The sequence below is a fragment of the Pantherophis guttatus genome, chromosome 10, assembly GCF_059756535.1.
Source record: "Pantherophis guttatus breed Tessera chromosome 10, ASM5975653v1, whole genome shotgun sequence".
Lineage (NCBI taxonomy): Eukaryota > Metazoa > Chordata > Lepidosauria > Squamata > Colubridae > Pantherophis > Pantherophis guttatus.
Genome location: NC_142072.1, coordinates 2,024,102 through 2,047,688, shown reverse-complemented (window position 1 = coordinate 2,047,688; position 23,587 = coordinate 2,024,102). Strand labels below are relative to the sequence as shown.

The 23,587-nt window shown below is 50.4% G+C and overlaps 2 protein-coding genes across 2 annotated transcripts; one reads left to right on the top strand and one right to left on the bottom strand.

Moving 5' to 3' along the window:
* Positions 1-1,893: 1,893 nt before the first annotated feature.
* Positions 1,894-11,911, top strand: QPCTL (glutaminyl-peptide cyclotransferase like). Its single transcript, XM_060693784.2, has 7 exons — positions 1,894-2,167; positions 4,729-4,875; positions 5,783-6,070; positions 6,890-7,042; positions 7,942-8,041; positions 8,695-8,811; positions 10,592-11,911. The coding sequence occupies exons 1-7, from the start codon at positions 1,952-1,954 to the stop codon at positions 10,735-10,737; spliced, it is 1,167 nt and encodes a 388-aa protein (XP_060549767.2). The 5' UTR covers positions 1,894-1,951; the 3' UTR covers positions 10,738-11,911.
* A 900-nt stretch (positions 11,912-12,811) lies between these two features.
* Positions 12,812-23,080, bottom strand: CCDC61 (coiled-coil domain containing 61). Its single transcript, XM_060693783.2, has 14 exons — positions 22,831-23,080; positions 21,015-21,214; positions 20,322-20,404; positions 18,967-19,127; positions 18,035-18,187; positions 17,448-17,664; positions 16,274-16,359; positions 15,820-15,995; positions 15,297-15,375; positions 14,694-14,824; positions 14,432-14,510; positions 13,923-13,989; positions 13,693-13,807; positions 12,812-13,135 (listed from the first exon to the last, which is right to left on the bottom strand). Exons 2-14 carry the CDS (start codon positions 21,166-21,168, stop codon positions 13,038-13,040), a joined length of 1,599 nt encoding a protein of 532 aa, XP_060549766.2. The 5' UTR covers positions 21,169-21,214; positions 22,831-23,080; the 3' UTR covers positions 12,812-13,037.
* Positions 23,081-23,587: the final 507 nt, after the last annotated feature.

The following is a 23,587-nucleotide window of genomic DNA, read 5'->3' as shown; positions in this document are numbered from 1 at the left end:
GGTTCCGACAATCCCTGTGCATCCAGCATAGTTGGATTTTGGTTTCCACATTCCCTGAACGTGGTTTGTGGGAAACTTTGGAAAAGCATCCAAGATGGTGGAGATCGCAACTAAGCTAGCTATGCAAGGGGTTGCACTTCAAGAAAGCTCCAGTTTTTATACCCGGAAAACCCATATTTGCAAGATTGCAAGGCTATTTACTACGTACAACTGTTTAGGTTATAATTGTGGATGTAACATATGGGGAAAAAACGGTGTGGCTTCCATGTTTACACAACACAGGGCTTACGTAACTCAAAGACTGTTTTTTTCACTCCTTTTTTTTCCAAAAAAAAAATTAACTGAAACCAGTCATTCCCAAAGGAAGATAAATTGTCATTTTTTTTTGCAAAGGAGGATTTTGAAAACTTCTTTCTGTGCTTGCTGGAATTCAAAGAACTCTCACCTTTTTTTAAAGTATTTATTATTATTGTTGTTGTTGGTCGCACAGCCAGCCAGATCTTCAGACTGGGTTTGGCATTTTTATCCATTTTTCAAGTCCTTCCAAGGATCTGGGATGGGCAGAGGTGGATGTCTGACGATGTTAGAGGGATCAGCACAGGACGTATGTAAGCTCTTTCGAACAAAAGGAGCTGCCTTTTGCAATTGACTGGACTGTGAATTTGTCAAGGCCCCTGGGGTTCAAATGGTGCTCCAGCTGTTTTGGGATTACAGTCAAGGTGCCTATTCCTTCCTTCCCTCCCTCTCCTTCCTTCCTGCCTGCCTTCTTCCCTCCCTCCCTCTTTTCCTCCCTTCTTCCTCCCATTCTTGTTTCCTTCGTTCTTCCCTCCATCCATTCTTCCTCCCTCCCTCCCTCTTTTCCTCCCTCCCTCCCCTCCCTTCTTTCCTCCCTCCCTCCCTTTTCCTTCCATCCTTCCTTCCTGCCTCCCTCTCTTTCCTCCCTCCCTCCCTCTCTTTCCTCCCTTCCTTTCCCTCCCTCTCCTTCCTTCCTTCCTCCCTCCCTTCTTTTTTCCTTTGTTCTTCCCTCCCTCCATCCTTCCTCCCTTTCCTCCCTCCCTCCCTTCCTTCCCCCCTCCCTCTTTTCTTTCCTTCCTCCTCCCTCCCTCCCCTTCCTTCCTGCTTTCTTCCCTCCCTCTCTCCCTTCTTCCTTCCTTTCTCCCATTCTTTTTTCCTTCGTTCTTTCCTCCCTCCATTCTTTCCTCCTTCCTCCCTTCTTTCCTCCCTCCCTCCCTCTTTTCTTTCCTTCCCCTCCCTCTCCTTCCTCCCTTCTTCCTCTCTCCCTCCCTCCCATTCTTTTTTCCTCCCTCCCTCCCTCCCTTCCTTCCTCCCTCCCTCCCTCTTTTCTTTCCTTCCCCTCCCTCTCCTTCCTCCCTTCTTCCTCTCTCCCTCCCATTCTTTTTTCGTTCGTTCTTCCCTTCTTTCCTCCCTCCCTCCCTCCCTTCCTCCCTCCCTCTTTTCTTTCCTCCCTCCCTCCCTTCTTCCTCCCTCCCTCCCTCCCTCTTTTCTTTCCTCCCTCCCTCCCTCCTTCCTCCCTCCCTCCCTCTTTTCTTTCCTCCCTCCCTCCCTCCTTCCTCCCTCCCTCTTTTCTTTCCTCCCTCCCTCCCTCCGTTCTTCCTCCCTCCCTCCCTCCCTCCCTCTTTTCTTTCCTTCCTCCTCTCCCTCCCTTCTTCCTCCCTCCCTCCCTCCCTCTTTTCTTTCCTTCCTCCTCTCTCCCTCCCTTTTCCTTCCTTCCTCCCTCCCTCCCTCTTTTCTTTCCTTCCTCCCTCCCTCCCTCCCGCCCGTCCGAATCCGCCGACTCTGCCCACGTGTCCTTAACCAGGAAGGGGGCGGTGCTCAGAGGCCCGCCCCTTCCCGTCGCCGCCTCGGATTGGCCCAGCGCGGCGGGGGCGGGGCCACGCGAGTTACCCCCTGCCGGGAGCCCCCCCCCTCCTGCCCATTCCCGGCGGGGGCCATGCGGCGGGGGGCGCGTGGGGGGGCGCGGGGGCGGGGCGGGGCTCTCCCGGGGGGGCTCGGGGGTCTCTCCCAGCAGCGGCCGGTGCGGCGGTTCCTGCGGCGTTGGGCGCTCCCGCTGGGGCTGCTGGTGGCGGCGGCGAGCTGCGCGCTGGGGCTCTGCGTCCTCTGGAGCGGCCAGCCGGGAGCCGCGCCGCCAGCGGAGCCGGGCAGCCAGGTAGGCGAGGCGAGGCGGGCAGGGCTGGGGGTCCCGGGGGTCCTGGCCCGGCTGAAGGCCCCTCCGGCCAAGCCCCGACCACCCCTCGGTAGCACAGCGGTCTAAGGCCCCCTGTTATTAACATTCAGCTGCCTGCAATTACTGCAGGTTCGAATCTCTCCAAGGCTCAAGGTTGACTCAGCCTTCCATCCTTTCTAAGGTAGGTGAAATGAGGACCCGGTTTGTGGGGGCAATAAGCTGACATTGTATAAATATACAAAAGGATGAAGGCTATTGCTTAACGCATTGTAAGCCGCCCTGAGTCTCCGGAGAAGGGCGGCATATAAATCAAATTAAAAAAAAAAAGGAAAAGAAAGAAAGAAAGAAAGAAAGAAAGAAGCTGACTTTGTATAAAAAAATATACAAAAGGATGAAGGCTATTGCTTAACGCACTGTAAGCCGCCCTGAGTCTCCGGAGAAGGGCAGCATATAAATCTAATTAAAAAAAAAAAGGAAAAGAAAGAAAGAAAGAAAGAAAGAAAGAAAGAAAGAAAGAAAGAAAGAAGCTGACTTTGTATAAATATACAAAAGGATGAAGGCTATTGCTTAACGCATTGTAAGCCGCCTTGAGTCTCCAGAGAAGGGCGGCATATAAATCAAATTAAAAAAAAAAAGGAAAAGAAAGAAAGAAAGAAAGAAAGAAAGAAGCTGACTTTGTATAAAAAAATATACAAAAGGATGAAGGCTATTGCTTAACGCACTGTAAGCCGCCCTGAGTCTCCGGAGAAGGGCGGCATATAAATCTAATTTAAAAAAAAAAGGAAAAGAAAGAAAGAAAGAAAGAAAGAAAGAAAGAAAGAAAGAAAGAAAGAAAGAAAGAAGCTGACTTTGTATAAAAAAATATACAAAAGAATGAAGGCTATTGCTTAACGCACTGTAAGCCGCCCTGAGTCTCCGGAGAAGGGCGGCATATAAATCAAATTAAAAAAAAAAACCACCTCCCATAAGGCGCAGCCAGGCAGAGGAAGATGGGCTTCCGTGTCTCTTAATGCAAAGGGAGGGGAAAAAAAGGGACCGGCAAGCCAGGACCGGATCTCAGCCGGTGGGCTTCGGGCTGCCTAGGCTGACATCGTGGCTGCTTTGCCCCCAGGAGTGGGGAGGGGGACCCCGGGGGGAGACCCTGCAGGAGGGCAGCCGAGGGGTGGTCGGTGGGCTCCTCTGCCTCCGAAAAGGACCGGCCCAAAGATGGGGGGTCTCCCACTTCTTGAATCCCACCACTTGCTGGAGCCCCCAGCAAGTTAGAAGAAGTGGGAGACCCACCCCCAGTGGTGGGATTCAAGTAATTTAACAACCGGTTCTCTGCCCCAATGATTTTTTCCAACAACCAGTTCACCAAACTGCTCAGAAAGTTAACAACCGGTTCTCCCGAAGGGGTGCGAACCGGCTGAATCCCACCACTGGAGACCCCCCCCATCGGGGATGGATTAGGCCCCCCCCCCCCGGTGCTTTAAGCACAGCCCAAGGATGGTGCCCAACGTCCCCGGCCATCGCTTCACCCACGAGGCCTTCCGAGGCAGGTTTTTAAACTTTAGCCCTTCATGGCACCAAAGAAAAGGCAGTAATCAACAATGCCGATTAAATTTATATATATTTTAATTGTTTTTAATATTTGTATTGCATGTTTTTAATTCTGGCTGTACACCACCCTGAGTCCTCAGGGAGAAGGGCGGTATAGAAATTGGAAAATAAAAATAAATAATAAATAAAATAAAGTCAAACCGGGCACCCGAGGACCGTTGCCCTCCCCAAAAAAAGCAGTGAAAAGTCAAATGGGCCAGTGAAGGAGGCCCTGATATCTTTACAGTTCACTAGCATTGCCGGCGAATTGGGGAATTCTGGGAGTTCTAATCTACCCGGCTGGGGAATTCTGGGAATTGAAGTCCACAAATTTTCCAGTACAATAACATGTTGGCAGGCGAATTCTGGGAGTTGGAGTCCATCCATCTTCCAGTTGCCAAGGTTGCCTTTGGAGGAATACAAAGCCCATACAGCTGCTCTGAAATATTTATTTATTTATTGGTTCGATTTATATGCCGCCCTTCTCCGGAGACTCAGGGCGGCTTACAATGCATTAAGCAATAGCCTTTTGTATGTACCTGCTTTTGCTCTCCCCCCCCCCCCACCAAGCAGTGTTCTTTTTTATACAAAGTCAGTTTATTGCTCCCACAATCCAGGTCCTCATTTTACCTCCCTCGGAAGGATGGAAAGCTGAGTCAATCTTGAGCCTGGTGAGATTCGAACTTGCAGTAATTGCAGGCAGCTGGCAGCTAAGTGCTACTTAACAGCACTTTAGTCCGCTGCTCCACCAAGGCTCCTTTATGCATCACATATTCCCATAAGCCAGTGTTTCTCAACCTTGGAAGTTTGAAGATGGGTGGACTTCAACTCCCAGAATCCCCCAGCCAGCAGCGCTGGCTGGGGGATTCTGGGAGTTGAAGTCCACCCATCTTCAAGCTTCCAAGGTTGAGAAACACTGCCATAAGCGATGCATAAATAAATAAACAGTGGCCTCTTTCCAACAGCTGGTCCATAAACCCCGAAGTTTCTCCAGCAGCCAGTTAAAGCAACTGACCTCCCAGCTGGATTTGCAACGCCTTTGGAAGACTTACCTGCAGCCCATGCTGGTGGAGAGGTATTCAGGCAGCCCTGGCAACGTCAGGATCCGGCAGGTGAGTTTGTACCCACGGTGACATTTTGCAGCTGGATTCGGGCCTTGAAATTTTGTTGCGTGTATGAATATCCGCCACTTTGGCCAGATCCTGAGACAGACACGGATGAGCGTCCTGCTCAATAATTTATTTATTCAGGATTTAAACATACCACATTTCATCTGTCCAGAGGCCTCAGGTAATCCTCGACATACAATAGTTCATTTAGTGACCATTCGAAGTTACAACAGCAATGAAAAAAAGACAACTTATGGCCATTTTTCACACTTACGACCATCGTAGCTGAACTCACTGAATAACTCTCTGGCTTACCTGCATAAATTTTGGGTTCAGTTGTGGTCGTAAATCACTCAGAAAGGGCTAGAAACTTGCCCAGGCAACTTACCATATTTTTCGGAGTATAAGAAGGACCTTTTTTCCCCCCAAAGGGGGTTGAAAATTTAGGTGCATCTTATACACTGAATGTAGCCCCGCCCACCCACTGGCCTCCACCCTTTGGCCTCTGCCTTGCAGCACTTACCTCCTTACAAGCAAACAGCAAGAAAAAACAGCTCCTTTCAGCTTCAGCACAGCCTAATTTGCACAAGTTGATTGGATCAGCCTCCCAACTCTCACTTGATTTGCTCTCAGCTGTTTTGTGCAGGGCTCTGCTGCAGGCAAGAAAATTGCTGGAGCAGATTTTTTTTCCCCCTTGTGCTAATCAAGCTGTGCTGAAAACGAAACTGAAAGTAAAGCAGGCTGTTTGCTGCAAGGAGGCAGAATTGCTCAGAGACACAGGCAGAGGGAGATTTCTTTTTCTTTGTTTCCTCACCAAAAAAGGTAGGTGCAGCTTATACTCCGGTGCGTCTTATACTCCGAAAAATACGGTAGCTGCTCCTCACGCTTCGTTTTTCTGATTTCTCTTCAGTTCATCATGGAACAGCTAAAAGCACTGAAGGCTTCTTGGCAGGTGGAATTAGATGCTTTTGAGGACCAGACGCCACATGGCGTGGTTGGCTTTGCCAACGTGGTGGCCACGCTTGACCCCGCGGCCACCTGGCGGCTGGTCTTCGCCTGTCACTACGACTCCAAATACTTCCCCCGAGACAGGCACGGACGGGTTTTCGTGGGGGCCACCGATTCGGCCGTGCCCTGCTCCATCCTGCTGGAGTTGGCAACGGCGCTGGACAACCGGCTTCTGAAGGCCAAAGAGCAGGTGAGACGGTCCAGGTGGGAAGCTGGGAAGCTTAAAGTGTCGGGAGGAGAGAGTAGAGACTAACAGAGCTGGCAAAAACGCCACCGTCATCCTTCCCACCTGTTTGGGCTTTTAAATGCAGAAATAAATGCATTTATTTTTTCCAAAGTATCGGAAAGGTGGTTCCCACCACCCGCAAATACGAAAGGCTTCCGTAACCCGCCAATGTTTATTTTGAATTTGCACGTAAAAAAAAAAAAAAGGAATTTTGGAATTGGGCCAGAGAAATTTGGCAAAAGAATAAATTGCAGTTCCTGAGAAAACTACCTGCAAAATATTTTCCACGGATATTAGGAATATAAGAGATGGATTTAAGATGAATACATTCCCAACCGGGGGACACTTTAAGATCTGCGGACTTCAACTCCCAGAATTCCCTAGCCAGCTGTGACCTGGGCGGGATGATGTCATCAAGCAGGTGACATCATTGCGGCTTGGACCAGTTCCTTCTAGAACGGTGTTTCTCAACCTTGGAAGCTTGAAGATGGGTGGACTTCAACTCCCAGAATCCCCCAGCCAGCGCTGCTGGCTGGGGAATTCTGGGAGTTGAAGTCCACCCATCTTCAAGCTTCCAAGGTTGAGAAACACCGTTCTAGTACAATCTGGTTGACGTGCTGGCTGGGGAATTCTGGGAGTTGAAGTCCACAGGTCTTAAAAGTTGCCAAGGTTGAGAGAAACACTGACTTAAATGGCTGTGATCCTCCCTCCCCGGTATCCCTTTTGTGACTTTGTGGCCACAACGCACAACCTAACCCCCTCCCTTCCTCTTTGTGGTTTCAGGCTTCGAAAATAACCCTGCAGCTGCTCTTCTTCGATGGGGAGGAAGCTTTCCGCGAGTGGAGTGAGACAGATTCCCTCTATGGGGCCCGTCACTTAGCTGAGCACATGGGCAGGACCCCCCATCTCCAGGGCATCACTCACCTCCAGGCGATAGTGAGTCTCTTTCCGGGAGTGGCTAATTCGGACATAAGTCAGAAGCGGAAGCCATGATGATGTCATCAGGCAGGTGAAGTCTTGGTCATCTGGGCGGGATGACATCATCACGCAGGGGACATGACTGGAGCTTCAGCCAGTTCCCTCTAGTGCATTGTTTCTCAACCTTGGTAGCTTGAAGATGGGTGGACTTCAACTCCCAGAATCCCCCAGCCAGCAGCGCTGCTGGCTGGGGAATTCTGGGAGTTGAAGTCCACCCATCTTCAACCTTCCAAGGTTGAGAAACACTGCTCTAGTGCAATCTGGTTGGCATGCAGACTGGGGAATTCTGGGAGTTGAAGTTCACCCATCTTAAAGCAAGCTTTCTGGGGAATTCTGGGAATTGAAATCCATCCAGCTTAAAGCGTGATACTGGGGAATTCTGGGAGTTGGAATCTTTCCCACTTTAAAGCAAGCTTTCTGGGGAATTCTGGGAGTTGAAGTCTACTCACTTTAAAGCATGCTGGTTGGGTATTCTGGGAACTGAAGCCCACCCACCTTAAAGCATGCTGACTGGGGAATTCTGGGAGTTGAAGTCCACCCAACTTAAAGCATGCTGACTGGGGAATTCTGGGAATTGATGTCTGCCCATCATAAATTATGCTAGCTGGGGAATTCTGGGAGTTGAAGTCCACCCACCCTAAAGCACACTGATTGGGGAATTCTGGGAACTGGAGTCTACCCACCTTAAAGCATGCTGGCTGAGGAAGTCCGAGGCTTGAAATCCATCCATCATAAACTATGCTGGCTGGGGAATTCTGGGAGTTGAAGTCCACCCATCTTAACGTTGCTGAGGTTGAGAAACACAGCGCTAAAAGAAGAAAATCAACTACTTCTGTTTGTTTGTTTTTTCCTTGCAGTCTCTCTTTGTTTTGCTGGATCTGCTGGGCGCCCCCCAGCCATCTTTTCAGAACCACTTCCTTGCAACATCCGGTTGGTTCGAGAGGCTTATCAGCATCGGTAAGATCCAGAAACCGAGTTAGCAGAAATTTATAGGAATTCTGAACATCAGGAATATGCAGGAGTTTCGTTACCAGGCTAGGAAGCACCATCGGAGCGGTGGGAGAATGCAATTTGCAAGCGAGAGAACAGCAGGGACTCCTCATGCATCTACCTCTCAGTGATAGGCAGTTCTCGATTTACGATCCTTTGCTTAGCAACATGTTTGAAATTAAAACAACCCGGAAAAAAAGTGACTGACAATCAGTCCTCGCACTTACAACCGTCGCAGGATCTGCATGGCCATGGGGTCAGAATTTGGGTTGCTTGGCATTTTACCATAGCGGCAGGGATCCTGGGGGTCATGTGATCGCCATTTGCAACCAGCAAAGTCAGTGGGGATGGGAGTCAGATTTGCTTAACAACCGCACGATTCAGTTAACGGTTGCAGTAATTCGTTTAACAACGTGGCCAAAACAGGCCTAAAAAATCACGCACGATTCCTTTAACAACCCCTTCGCTTTGCAACTCAGGTCCCAATTGTGATTGTAAATAGTTTGTGCTGAAATTTGCAGGCATGCAGTCCTAGCTCTATGGCCAGAATACCCCCTATAGGCAAGCAGACACGGGTGCAAGGATGCCCCCCTGGCTAATCCCTGCTTTGCATTCTGTAGAAAAACGGCTGCACCGCCTTGGACTGCTCCAATCCCATTCCCGGGAACAGCTGTATTTCCACAGAGAGTCCATCTACGGCTCTGTCGAAGATGACCATGCACCCTTCCTCAGGAAAGGTATGTTCCCCCCTCCCTCTTTGACACCCCCGCCCCTCATTCTCCCACCCGGCCCCTTTCTCTCGTCTCCTTCTTCTTTGGTAATTATTTTATTTTATTTTATTCAAAAAGTTAAAACACAAAATCCGAAGGCAAAACAAAACTAGACAAAAATATTGCTAGTAGCTCTCGGCTTGCAACAGTTCACTTAGTGACGTTCAAAGTCACAACTGGAATGCACTGAAAAAATGGACTTATTGCCGTTTTTCAGAGTTACCACTTTGGCAGCATCCCCAGTGTCCCGTGATCCAAATTCAGACACTTGGCAACTGGTTCCTGTTTATGACGGTTGCAACGTCCTGGGGTCCCCTTTTGCGACGTCAATGGGGAAGCCAGATTCACTTAACAACTGGGTGACTTAACTTATCAGCTGCAGTCGTTCCCTTCACCCCTGTGGCGAGAAAGGTTGCAAAAAGGGAGAAAGCTCACTGAACAACTGTCTCACTTAACAACAGAACTTTTGGGCTCGATTGTGGTCCTAAGTCAAAGACTACCTGTATACAGGGGGGAAAAAGGTATGGATTAAAAGGCCAAAAACCAAAAAAACACACAGTGTTTTCCCACCCTGAGTTCAACACTGACAAATAGATTGCAATGATAATAGAAGTCTCTTAAACCTTCTTCAAATCAAGCCTTGGCGAAGGTAGCTGTGGATAGTTAAGTTAGTTTACTTTATTGTCATTACCCCTTGTACAATGAAATTAAATGCCATCTTCAATGTACATTATACATAAAAAAATAACACAAACGCACATCCTTCGCATTCTATACAATTGAATTGAAAATCCCTGATATTGCATTAATATTGCACTGTTCAGTAGAATTCAATATAGTTACTGCCCTGGGATAGAAGCTGTTTTTCAGCCTATTTGTCCTTATTATTATTATCCTGTACCATCTGCCAAATGGTAATAGTTCAAAAAAAAAAAAAAAAAAAAGGGGGGGTGCCCAGGATGAGATGGATCTTTAAGGAGGTTTTGAACTTTCTTAAGGCAGCGGGAGCTCTAAAGCTCTTCCAAGGAGGGGAGGGGGCAAGCAATGATCCTCCGGGCAATGTCGTTGACCCTCTGGAGAGTTTTCCTATCTGCCACCATGCAATTGGCAAACCATACACAGGTGCAATAAGTTAAAATACTCTCTATGGTGCAGCGGTAGAAGGTCACCAGCAGTTTTTCCTTCATTTGTTGTTTCCTGAGAAGTCTCGGGTCGTATTTATTTATTTTATTTATTTATTTGATTTGATTTCTATACCGCCCTACTCCCGAAGGACTCAGGGCGGTGCACAGCCAAACAATAAAACACATACATACAAAATTTAAAAGTAGAATTAAAATCAAATTAAATAGTTTTGGCCCAGACAAATTAAAACCCCAAACTATTTAAAACCAATTTTAAAATTTGAATATATAAAATACTAAAAGATATTTAAAAATGAAAAATCTTTTATAAAAGAGGGAGAAAATTAGGCCAGGCCCAGTATAATCTCTGCTGGGCCCTTTTGACCAGTGCTGCAATGTGAGCCCCCCCAGATCAGCTCCTCTTTCATGATAACACCCAGAAACTTAAAACTGTCCACTTGCTCCACTCAGTCTCCATTGATAAGCAAGGGCTGGATGTCTGATCTGTTCCTTCTATAGTCCACCCTAAGCTCCTTGGTCTTATTGGTGTTAAGGACCAAGTTATTGTCTCCGCACCACGAAAGCAACCGTGTGTTTGTGTCTGTTTTGTGTATTTATGACAGGCGTCCCAGTCCTCCACCTCATCGCCACCCCGTTCCCCAGGGTCTGGCACACCCCGGAGGACACCGAAGCCAACCTGGACCCCCCTACCGTTGAGAACCTGAGTAAGATCCTGGCTGCGTTCTTGGCGGAATACCTGGGACTTTAAGGCGGACGGAGGTTCACCCAACCTTCGAAGGTCTCCTTGGTTCTACCAGACGTGGACGTGGCTAGGATGAAAACGATGGAACTGGTTTTTCGGGAGGGGATGGCCGTGGTCCAAGATCCAGAGAGGATTGCCAGGCTGAGGAAGATGGGCCAGGAGGTTGGTGGGTTCTCCTTGGAGCTCTGGAAGTGGATCTACCACGAAGGCTGCTTGGCGCGTGGCTGTCTCCCGCTGGTGGGAACCGTCCAGGCCAACATGGTTGAGCGAGAAGATCCAGGATTGGCTTTCCTGCCACTGGGACGGGATGGGGTGTCTTAAAAGAGCAAATAAAGATTTGGGGAAGGGTGGGTTTCTTTCATTCTTCGGAAGAGTGGTTGGGCACAGCCAAAAGTTGGCTGCCTGCTTGGTCCTGATTGTCTTCTGAAACCAAGCATGGCTTGAAGTCGTCGGTGGAAAGGCCCAATGCTTGATCTCCTGGAGTGGGCAAAGGGGTCCTAGATCTCCCACCACCCACCCCTTTGTCTTTCTTGTTCTGAGATAAGAGGGGCTTTTTAAAAAAAATCAGGATTAAAAAAAAATCGCACAGGAAATCACTGTGTGGTGCACACTCCTTTCTTTCAAAATTGAAAGAACTCTTGAATTTGGCTATTTAAACACAGAGGAGCCTGTGGTAATAGAACAGGATGCCGTTTCTGAGCATTTCCTGTTGGAAACACCTCGCAAATAAAGCTAGCACATCAGGAACTTTTTGATCTTAGCCTAGGTGTGTCCAACCTTGGCAACTTTTAAGACTTGCGGACTTCAACTCCCAGGACTCAGCACAGCTGGCTGAGGAATTCTGGGAATTGAAGTCCACAACATCTTAAAAAGTTTCTGGCTGCAGAATTCCGGAAGTAGAAGTCCTTTTAAAAGTTGCCAAGAGTTTCACACCCCTTGCCTTAGTCCTTTTCTTGCCGTGCAAGCTTTTCTGTTGTGTACTTACACAAAGCTTTTGTGTGTTTTTCAAACCAACATCCCTCTTTTCCTGTGATCTCGTGTGGTATAACTTGTTTTTCCACTGCGGGACCTTAACAACGCATTCCTGTCTGCCTTCCTGTTATTTTGTGGGTTGATTTAAGCCCCTCGGGTTTCATTTTGGTGGGGGGAAAAAAAACCCCAATAAAAGTTGTCTCTTTTTTTTGTGGGTTGTCCAAATTTCCTAAGCCCCCAGGGATGATTTGGTGAAGGAAATGGAACTATGTCACCGCTCTGCGATCTGCTGGAATTCCGATGTTTGGGAAAATTAAGGCTAATAAATTATTTATAGTTCGATTTATATATGCCGCCCTTCTCCGGAGACTCAGGGCGGCTTACAATACGTTAAGCAATAGCCTTCATACTTTTTGTATATACCTGCTTAGTAGGGCTTTCACCCCCCCATGCGGTGTTCTTTTTTATTCAAAGTCAGCTTATTGCCCCCACAATCCGGGTCCTCATTTTACCTCCCTCGGAAGAATGGAAGGCTGAGTCAACCTTGAGCCTGGTGAGATTCGATCTTGCAGTAATTGCAGACAGCTGGTGCTACTAACAGCACTTTAGTCTGCTGCGCCACCAAGGCTCTAGGTTGCCACCAAGGTTGAGGAAAGATTTTTTTAAAAATAAATCTGTAAAGCAGAATTTCACAGGCGAAACAAATGGCAAGTGGACTCTTAAAAGACGGAGACAACCGGATGCGAACTTTGCAAAGAAGAATAGCAAAATGTAGCAGGGGCCAATCTGGCCGCATGGCTGGCTGGGGAATTCTGGGAGTTGAAGTCCACTTAGGTTGGACTGCCCATTTGTTGGGGAGGGTGTAGAGCAGTGTTTCTCAACCTTGGAAGCTTGAAGATGGGTGGACCTCAACTCCCAGAATCCCCAGCTTCCAAGGTTGAGAAACACTGGTGTAGAGTCTCCTGCTTGGGCTGTGGGTTGGACTAGATGACCTCCAAGGTCCCTTCCAACTCTGTTAATCTATGTTAATGTTTAAAGCTGCTGAGCTGAAGAATCACTGCTGTTAAAAAAAAGAGGATTTTTGCAAGAAGGAAAACTTCTCGGGAAGGTCGTTCTTAGAAACCTTTAATGAAATCGTTCTTCGGAAGGCTTTCAAACCTTTTTCAAGGCAGCCGTCCACCTCCCCACCCACCTGCCCTCCCCCTCGAGGACGTAGCCGTAGAAGGAAGACGGGCAACCAAGGTAGCGAGAGTGGAGAGAAAAGACAATCTTCTACGTTTGGACCGGATCTAGCTAGGCGAAGGAATCGCAGAGGCTGGGATCCATCACTCGGGCTACGTCTGGGTCTCCAGCTTATTCATGTACTCCTGCAGCGCCTGCAGACGGGCGTCGATCTCCGAGAGATCCGCCGAGGGCTCGTCGTAGAGGTTTTCTGTTGGGTAAGACAGACGACATGGTCAGGTGGGGCGGCCGAAGGGATCATCCCAAACTGCCCACAACGCCCACTAAGAATAAAAAATGGGTATGTGTGACACCCCCTCCCCCACACACGACCCCCGCTTTTGGCACGTGATGGCATGGTGGGCCCAGTAGGCTCCAGAGGCTTTCTAGGAGCCTGGGGAGGGCAAAAACAGCCTTCCCCACCCCCCCAGAGACCCTCTGGAGGCCGGAAACAGCCCGTTTCCCAACTTCCAGTAGGCCCGAAAATCAGCTGGCCGGTGTGCACATATGCGCTGGACTTGAGCTAGGGTAACACTTGCTTGCCCACACATATGGCTCCATGTGCCACCTGTGGCACACATGCCATAGGTTCGCCATCACGGTCCTAGCCCCAAGCGACCTCACAAGGTGGTGTGAGGATGAGAGGAGGAGGAGGAGGAGGAAGGTGTGTTAAATATGTTTGCCACCTTGAGTTATTTGTAAAAATAAAGGGGAGATATAAATAAATGAAAATAAAATAGTAGCTTGAACCCAGAGATGCCTACCCACCTGAGTTTTCCAAGATCTCCTCTGAGACGCCAGCTGCTTTACCTTTCCCTCTGGCTTTGCCTGTATTTGGGGTGCTTGAGAAACGTTTCTTGTGAGCGTTGTCCGCACGGGGACCCTGACCGGAGAACAAGAATGAGGGGGGGGGTGTCACATGGTCTGTCCCAGACTCTTGGAGGGCTCTCCTTGAACTCAAGGCCAACTTTGGAAAGAGGAACCTGTTGACCACTCACCGCCGTGGGGCCGTTCCAAGACGAAGAGCTGAAAGGTTTCCTGTTCCTGGGTAATCGTTTCCTGCCTCTAAACGAACGAGGACACAAATCCGTTAGATGGGGTAACACCAACGGTGAAATTGTAGACGTGTCGTATCTTAATTACGGGAAACGTTTTGTGTTACGTGGCTTAAAAGAGCCACGTTCAGTGGGCACCCTAGAGTCGTGTTTCTGAAACTTGGCTAGTTTGGGTGGACTTCATCTCCCAGAATTCCCCCAGCCAGCCTGCTGATGAATTTTAAGATGTGGGGACTTCAACTCCCAGAGGACCTTTCCCCTTGGATGGCTGGGGAATTCTGGGAGTTGGTCCAGGAAACTTAAATTCACCAAAGTTGAGGGACGCTGCTATTATATACACAAGAATCGGGGAGCGAAAAATTACAGTTGGAAATTTAGCAGATGAATTGCCAGAATCATCTTAGCTGACCCCCCCACATTAAAAGGAACCCCATCTCCCCCCTGTCCCTTACCTTGGTGCAACGGGTTCTGAATAATCCTCCATCTCACTTCCAGAGCTGGCCGAGGTGCGTTTGCTGCGGAAGCTTTCCACTGGGGGGGAAAAAAGGACAGTGGAGTTTGGGGCAGGGTCCCACCAACCCCCCCCCCTCGAGGGGTGATTCTGCACTCATGAATCAACAAGGTTCGATTGTGGTCGTACGTCGAGGAATTATAACCCCCCCTTTTTTTTTTTGCAGGGGCCAAGGTTGGAGACCCCTGCCTTGAAGCACCTACCTGAAGAGCTGCGGCCGCGCGGCTTCCCAAGGCTGCTTCCGCCGGGGAGGGCCGAGGAGCCCCTGAGCTGGGTGTGGTGGTACCAGCCGCTGGGCGGGGTGTCTCCCATGGCCCGATGGAGACTCCGTTTGCTGGAAAGGAATGATCACCTTTTCGGTTCTGATATCAAGACAAGGCATAGAGCAGATCGGCACGATATCTTAAAACTTTTTTTCGCTTTTCGCTGGTCAATTTTAACCTTGTTTTTAACCGACATGTTTCCGTATGATCGTGCTGTCACTAAACCTCCCAGAATCACGTGGGTGAGATGGGAGGTTTAGAAATTTGATAAATAAAGCAACAGTAAATTAAATATTAAACTTATTAAAAAAAAAAAAAAACCATGGCCAAATGTCGCCACTGCCCCAAATTATGCTATGCACCATCCAGCCACCTAACAGCTGATTCGTGCGCCAGCCATTCATTTGAGCCTTGCCGTTATTTTTAATTTGCCAACGTGGCCCTTTGCCCAGCGGTTTAGTGGTCATTCAGGCCAGGTGTGGACCAGTCATCTGCTTACTGGTTTGGAGAAAGCAAGCCCTATCTGCAGGAACCTCCACTCACTTTTTCTGATCGATCTCCTTTTGTTTCCGTTCCTTGGCCTTCACAAAAGCTGTGGGATCAAAGCGAGGAGCCCGGAGAGCTGCGGTCGGAAAAGAGGGAGAGTAATGGACTTGTAAGGAATCTGTTTTGGCTACAGGAGGGAATTCCTATTTTTTTTTTTTAATAGTTTGAGCTAAAAAAAGAAAAAAATAAGCTGGCCTTTTCCCACAAGACTTAAGCGCTTATTGGAAAACAGGTTGTCACAAATTGGCTACTTCCTAGCAGAGAGGTGGTCAAAAGATGGATTAAAACCGAGAGCAAACCCCTCTCCCTTCCAGCACTGATGCTGTTACCTAGTTGGGTCATGAAACGTCTGCAAGGAAGCCACCAAACTCAAGAGAGCACCAAGGTCCCCAGAGTCCTCCTTCTCCTCCCCCCATTCTTCTTGTCCTCTCAGAGTCTACCAAGAACCATACAGACCTCCTCCTCTTCTTCACAACCCCCCTCCCTTCTAGCACTGATGATGTAACCTTCCACCCCCCACCTGTCGGAGAAGGAGACTGGCGGGAGCTGCGGCCCTGGCTCCCGCTGCGCCCGTCCCTGGAGGTGGATCGCGGCCGGCTGGTTCCCCAGGCCACACCGTTGCGCTCCTGGGAATTAGACCGTTCGCCCGAGGCGGAGCGATGGCCGTCTCGTTTTGTGACGCCAGCTCGGTTCAGGCTGGGAGGAGAGAAATGGCAAGAAGGGTTTGAGACAGAATGCAGGTAGTCCTCGACTTACGGCAGTTCATTTGGTGACCGTTCAACGTTACAACAGCACTGGAAAAAAGGGACTTAGGAAGTTAGGATCCTTTTTCGCACTTAACAACCTTTATATCCCCAGGATCATGGGATCCAAAGTCAGATGCTTGGCCACTGGAGGGAGCTTTGAGGAAGAGTCGTAAGTGGCTTTCAGAGTCTGTTGTAACTTCAAACCGTCGTTAAGTGAGGACTACTTGCCTTCCCTTTTTGTATAAAGCCAGCTCGTTGGTTAGGTTCTTCACACGGATCCGGAGGCTTCGCTCGGCAGCTTTCACTTCTGCAAGCTGTCGGGATTGGAAAGGGAGTTCAAAGGGGGTGTTGTGTGGAAGACAACAAAGGAAAGTATCTGTAAGCTCAGGGTTGAAAATGAGGGGGGGTCCTTGGTGCTTTTGGAGCTTGAGGGTTACATTCTTGCAGCTGTTTAGTGACCCAAACTAGATAACGCTAGTTCTGATCCTACAGCCATCGTTAGAACTGATGATGTTACGTAGGTGGGTCGTGAAACGTCTGCAAGAAAACCACCAAGCTCAGAGAGGACCAAGGGGGGGGGAGAGAGGGAGGGAGGAAAGGAACCGAAAGGGGAGGAGAAGGGAGGGGAGAAGAGAGGAAGGAAAAGAGAAAAGGAAGGGAAAGAGGAAAGGAAGGGGAGGGAGGAGAGGGGGAGAAAAAGGAAAGGAGGAAGGAAGATCACTGATGAAGTTACTTAGTTGGGTCATAAAACGTCTGCAGGAAAGCCACCAAGCTCAGAGAGGACCAAGGGCCTCTCACAAACAATAACCAATTCTACAGTTTAATAAAAGCCAGGAGCTGCTAACAATATACATTTTCTTCAAATATTTGCAGCCTCTCCTACGTTTGCTGCCGGCCTGGCATCAGGCGCTCTCTGCAAGCTCACAGCCCTGCTTGTTGATGAGGCTGGAATAGAGTTTACTTAGTATTATAATCTTATTTTTTTTTAACAAATAATTCATGTCGGCCAATATAAATCTGACACAGTCTTCCTCCTCCTCCTTTCAGCATAATACCCCGTGAGGTAGGTTGGGCTGGGGGAGAGAGAGAGAGAGAGAGAGAGAGAGAGAGAGAGAGACTGGCCCAAAGTCACCCAGTGGGCTTTCATGAAGTGGGACTAGAACTCCCGGTCTCCTAATTTTCAGCCCAGTGCCTTAACCACTAGACCCCACGTCCTTTCCGCAACCTGATGCAGTGGGCATGAAAATCCAAACTTCAGACCTTGTAAACCGGGTCATAAATAGCCTTTTTTCAAGGGGTCTCTCGTAACTCCAAACGCCATAAGCTGAGGACTACCTGCCCTTCCAGCGGAAGGATGATGGCCCTTGCGAGGGGCTTCCAGACCAGGTGAACTTCTGCCTACCTCGTCGGCCAGCTGCCGGCTCTCCTGCAGGCGCCTGGCGGCCAGGCGCTGGTGCTTAGCCCGTTCCTTGGCCAGCTGCTCTTCCAGGGTCTGCACCACCTTCTTCAGGATCCTGACCTCTTTCACGCCGCTGCCCTTGGGGGCCACACGCAGCTCCTCCTGCGAGCTCAGCAGCACCGACTCCATCAGCTGCTTCTCCTCCAAGGCGCGCTGCAGCCTGCGGGGGGGGGGGGGGGCGAGAAATGGAGGGCTTGAAAGGGTCTAAGGCAGGAAGTCAAACTCAAAGCCCAGGGTTCCCTTAACGACTGATGTAACAATGGCAGTAATTCACTTAACAACGGTGGAAGCAACGTCGTGCAATGGGGCAAAGCACACTGAATAGCTGTCTCGCTTAGCAACGGAAATATGGGGTCATAAACAGAGGACTACCTAAGATTTAATTGCATTGCTCTCCTGGCTGTTAGCCCCCCAGGCCTCCAATTCTAATCCTCCGTGTCTTCCGAGGACAATTCGCAGGCCCCTGCCCCGTCTCCGGATCAACCTCCTGTTGCCCCCCTCCGCCTGCCCTCCTTTTCACTCTCACTCACTCCTCCCGAAGACGACGGATCTCGACGTCCCGGAAATCCTTGCCTGGCTTAGCCTTCAACACGGCCAATTCCTCCTTCAGCTCCCGGATCACTTTCTGCAGGACCACCGGATCCGGCTTCCCAACGTAGGGAAGGGGTAGTGGGTAATGGATCCTGCCGGGAATCGAGACCACCAGGCCGCAAGTCAGGAATTACGGAAGACTGGGACAAAAATGGAGTCCAAACGGCTCACGGGGTCAAGAGCCAAGGTCTCCTCAGCACCCACAGGGGGGGTCCCAAATCCAGCTGCCATCTTGAATTTCTGGCCACAAGGGTGGGATGGGCCACAATGGCACTTTTAAGACCTCTGGGCTTCAGCTCCCAGAATTCCTGAGTCAGCTGGCTCAGGGATTCTGGGAATTTACAGAGAGCCCTCCACTTACAGCAGTTCATTTAGTGACCGTCCAAAGTTACAACGGCACTGAAGAAAGTGACTTACGACCGTTTTTCACACTTACAACCTTTGCGGCATTCCCCCACGGGATTCAAGGGATCAAAATTCAGACGCTCGCCAACTGCTTCATACTTATGACCGTGGCTGTGTCCCAAGCTCTCATGATCCCCTTTTGAGAAGCAAAATCAGTGGGGAAGCTAGGCTCACTTAACAACTGGGTGACTAACTTAACAACTGTGGCAGGAAAGGTCGTAAAATGGAGCAAAACTCACTTAAAGGTCTCACTTAACAACACAGGTTTGGAGGGGGGGGTGTCAATTGTGGTCGTAAGTCGAGGACTACCGTAGTTGCCCAAACCCTGGCCTCGTGGGGTGTGGTTTCACCTGTCCCCCATATTTTCCATCCCTCCACCCTGAATATTTAAAACAGCAACAGAGCCTCGAAATACTGATTTCTCAAGATTTTGATCCCCATTCCAGGTCAGCCCCCCCAAACCTGCCTGTCAAATTCCACGGAGTAAATCAGGATGAGGTAACGCTTGGAGTTCAAGGGGGAGGTTTTGGAGGCCGAGGGATGTCGGGGTCCCACCCCGATCTTCCTGTTCCGCAGCGCCTCCAGGTCTGCGTAGGTGAGGAGGTCCAACGTCACAGACTCGCTGCTCTATTAAAGGGGGCAAGAAAAAAGACACAACACCAGATCGTTCCCAGAATCGTTCACACAAACAGGTTTTGGAGTCCAAGGACTCGCTACTAACCAATAAAGGAGAAGCTTTGTAGCTCAGGGTTGTATAAGAGCCTTGGTGGCGCAGCGGACTAAAGTGCTGTTAAGTAGCACCAGCTGCTTGCAATTACTGTGAGTTCAATTCTCACCAGGCTCAAGGTTGACTCAGCCTTCCATCCTTCCGAGGGAGGTAAAATGAGGACCCGGATTGTGGGGGCAATAAACTGACTTTGTATAAAAAAGAACACCGCTTAGGGGGGCCCGAAAGCCCTAATAAGCAGGTATATACAAAAGTATGAAGGCTGTTGCTTAACGCATTGTAAGCCGCCCTGAGTCTCCGGAGAAGGGCGGCATATAAATCGAACCAATAAACAATAAATAAATAAATAAATAAACTATGGGGCCCTGGGTGTTCTCTGAGCTTGACTGCTTTCTTGCAGACGTTCCATGACCCAACTAGGTAACAGTATCAGTGCTAGACAGGAGGAGGAGCAGGAGGAAGACCTGGTGGGGGGAGTCCTTGGTGCTCTCTGAGCTCAGTGGCTTTCTTGCAGACGTCTCATGACCCAACTAGGGAACATCATCAGTACTAGCAGTAGCATGGATGATGTTACCTAATTTGGGTTATGGAACGCCTGCAAAGAAAAAAAACAAAAAAAAAACAAGCTCAGAGAGTACCAAGGATCCTTCACGGGTTACTAAATCTGTACAGGTAGTTCTCGACTTACAGTAGTTCATTTAGTGACAGTAGAGTGACTTTCACACCTACAACCATTGCAAGCATCCACGGTTATATCAAAAATCAGACGCTTGGCAATTGATTCATACTTATGACGGCTGCAGGATCCCAGGGTCACGTGATCCCCTTTTGGGGACCTTCTGGCCAGATTCACTGAACAGCTATAGCCAGAAAGTTCGTACAATGGACTGAAATTCACTTCACAAACGTCTCACTTAGCCACAGAAATGTTGTGGTCGTAAGTCGAGGACTACTGATCCATAAGAAACGGTGGGCAGGAGGATTGAGCCTTGATAAATCTTTGTGCCGAGGCAGAGTTTGAATTGAGGCCCAGAACATGGAAGCGATGCGTGGGGGGGCCCCCCCCACATACCGGAAGCCGATTCGTGGCTCACCTGGGCCAGGGCGGATTCCAGCATGCTGCAGAAGATCCCAAATTGCTTGAAATTCCCCGTTTTGTGGGTGAGATCTTCGATAACTGCGGGAGAGGAGAAAACATGAGGGGAGACAGAGATCTGAGTTTCTGCAGAGACGGATGATTTCAAGAACGGGAGGTTAGCAGTCCTGACTGCTGTGCCGACTCCGGGGTCCTGGCAGGATGGGCCTGCTACCCCCCCCAGGACAGAAAGCCCCCAGAGGTAGGGATTACAGGTGGACCTCGATTTTCAGCACACTTAGTGACTGTTTAAAGCAGTGGTGGGTTTCAAAATTTTTTACTACCGGTTCTGTGGGCGTGGCTTGGTGGGCGTGGCAAGGGAAGGTTACTGCAAAATCCCCATTTCCTCCCGATCAGCTGGGACTTGGGAGGCAGAGGATGGGGGCGGGGCCAGTCAGAATTTTTACTACCGGTTCTCCGAACTACTCAAAATTTCCGCTACCGGTTCGCCAGAACCTGCTGAAACCCACCTCTGGTTCAAAGCTACCACAGCCCTGAAAAAAAGGGAATTACAGCCCGATGAGCAGGCAGACTCACCAGGTTTACCTCTGCAAAGCTTCCTCAAGACTTGGACCGGCCTTCCTCCCAGAGGCTCTTCCCCACCCTCCCCCCATTGTCCACCCAACCTTCTCGCCCGTCCTCCAAGACTCACAGGCCGCGTCGAATTCCCCCCGCCACTGGTCGGTGGTTAGCCGGTCTTCCACCTCCACCTCTAGCAGGTTCCCTTCCGTCGTCATCCGAACGACGTGCTCGGCTCCGCGGAAAACATAGTCAACTTGCAGGCCGTAGTCGGTTCGCTTGGCCATGGCGGGACCGAAGGCGCCCCGTCGCTTCGCAAAACAAGCTCGTCACCTAGTTTGGGACAGGAGAGAGGAGATGTCTCTGCCGACACGCAAATGGGGAGCTTCCGACCTACGTCATGGGGTCTCCATCTTGCCTCCAGAAGTTGTGGGCGCTGCATCGCTGGAGGCATTTAAGTAAGTTTTTAGGGTTTCGTGCTGGAGCAGGTGGTTGGACTAGAACAGGGGTCTCCAACCTTGGCCACTTGAAGACTTGTGGACTTCAAGTGGCCAAGGTTGGAGACCCCTGTACCAGAAGACTCAGTGCTGGAAAGCTTCACCATCACTGGTATAGGGTCTCCTGCATAAGCAGGGGGTTGGACTAGAAGACCTCCAGGGTCCCTTCTGGCTCTATTCTGATTGATTTCAGGCCAGGCACAGGATTCCTGCACGAGGAGATCCGCTGAAACTTTCAGCCGGGGGTCAGGGGTGGGCAGCCACCGGGGTTTCCCCCTCAAGGATGCCTTGGTGGTGGAGTCAGCCTGGACCAGAGCTTTTCTCCATTTGGAGAAAATGAAGGAGGGAGAAGCAGGATCGATCGGTCGAAGGGAGCACTGGAAGAGGTTCCCTCCGGCACAAAAGAAAGGGCCCGGTGGGATTCCAAAAGCGAAGCATTCCTGGGATCCACCTACAGGATCTAGAGAGCCGCTACTGGACCAAGTTGCTTAGGGTTGGCAGGGCAAACCGATCGGGCAAGACAATTCACACAACCCGCAAAAAGCCGCGTCCATTTCACCGGATCGGTCCAACGTTGGCTGTCCAAGAAGCCCTCACCCACCCAGCCGCCATCAGTTTCCCACCGGCCAAACCTTCACCCGCTTACGTGGCTTCCAATATCAGGGCTGGGCAATTGTGGCTCTTTTACAACCAGTGGACTTCAACTCCCAGAATTCCTCCAGCCAAGCTGAGTTCTCGGGAATTCTGGGAGTTGAAGTCCACAGGTGGTAAAAGAGCCACAATTGCCCGGACAGACCAAGAAAGGTGGTTAAGCCCTGGTGTGTGAACCCAAAGAACGTGGATGCATCCAAGCGGCTCTGCCTTTAACACGTGTGCATGTGTGTGTGTGTGTGTATGCACGTGTGAAAGGGGACTCATAAGGAGGGGGGGCTAGTTTAGGGAGGTGGGCAAATGCAGACTTGGCTGGCTGGGCAGTTGGGAGTACAACAAAGCCCATCATCCCACGCTGCCTTGAGTCCCCTGTGGGTCGGCCACCAGCTCCCATCAGCCACCCCTCCCACCCATCCCGCCTTCAGCAGGGTCCGCCTGATGACGTCCAGGGACCCCATGGGAGGCTGGGTGTGGGTCGGACTACACAACCCATCCTCCCCAGCCACAGGCGCTGGACGGGAAGGCGCCTCCCGGGACAGCCCGGCGCCTTCGGGGAGAGTCGGGGACCGCCGCTCCCGCCCCCCCATCACCCCCCCCAAGTACAGGAGGCTGGCTGGGGATGATGGGAGGTGTAGTCCGCAACGCCCACCCACCCAACCCCCGCAAGCTTCCGGCCGGGCACGATTCGAAGGCAGCGGAGGGAGGAAAACGGGGGCAGCCCGAGGGAAGAGAGAGGGAGGGGGGGTCTCAAGGGGGCGCAAGACGACGAGACGCCCCCCCCCCCAAAAAACAACAACTCACCTGCGCGCCTCCGAACCTCAACTGCCGCCTCTGGGGAGAGGCTCCGCCTTCTTCTCTCCATTGGTCTCCGGTGCAACCGTTCCCGCGCTGTCATTGGTTCCGAGCAGTGTCAAGCATCCTTTCGCGTACGTGGTATGCCTAGCCGCCCGTCATTCACTTCGCCCTCTTGCGAAGCCCCGCCCTCCGCTCTGTTGGTGTCTGCTTGAAGACCCGCCTTATCAACAACGCGGGGGGGCGGCAGCTCGTCCCTGATTCGTCCCCTTGAGAACGCATAAAACCCCGCCCAGATCCCGCCTTTTTGGCCCCGTCTATTGGAGACTCCGCTTGTCAATCCTTAGGGCCGGCACTCCTTGCAGAAGGGACGCAGAAAGGGTTGAAAAAGATGCTGCCTTTAGCGACACCTAGCGGCTGTTCGGGGCGAAGCGGACCGACCAGCGCTTTTCAGACAGAGACTTCGCGGGTTCGAGACTCGCTTGCGCCAGGTGTAAAGTGAACAAAGGGCGCGCGCTGCAGAAACCGAAAGTAAAATTGCTTTTTTTAAACGTCCGTTAAGGCACGATTTTCGATTAGGAATGCGCTTACGCTGCAGTTTCCAAACAGGTATGGCATGTGGAGTTTTCCATGTATTGGTTGTTATTTCATTGGACTGGAAATGTTAAGAAATCTACATTGTAAGATGTGCGACTCTTTTGATTTAACCGGACAAGTTCCAACGTGGGAATTTTTCTGTGCATACAGTGAAATGTAGTGAATGGCA

Coding starts and splice junctions, on each gene's coding strand:
- QPCTL (XM_060693784.2), top strand. CDS start 1,952: ATGCGGCGGGGGGCGCGTGGGGGGGCGCGGGGGCGGGGCGGGGCTCTC. Junction 8,042..8,694: donor CGAGAGGCTTATCAGCATCG/GTAAGATCCAGA, acceptor TGCATTCTGTAG/AAAAACGGCTGCACCGCCTT. Junction 8,812..10,591: donor TGCACCCTTCCTCAGGAAAG/GTATGTTCCCCC, acceptor TATTTATGACAG/GCGTCCCAGTCCTCCACCTC.
- CCDC61 (XM_060693783.2), bottom strand. CDS start 21,168: ATGGCCAAGCGAACCGACTACGGCCTGCAAGTTGACTATGTTTTCCGC. Junction 16,360..17,447: donor GCCGGCAGCTGGCCGACGAG/GTAGGCAGAAGT, acceptor CAATCCCGACAG/CTTGCAGAAGTGAAAGCTGC. Junction 15,996..16,273: donor GCTTTATACAAAAAGGGAAG/GCAAGTAGTCCT, acceptor CTCTCCTCCCAG/CCTGAACCGAGCTGGCGTCA.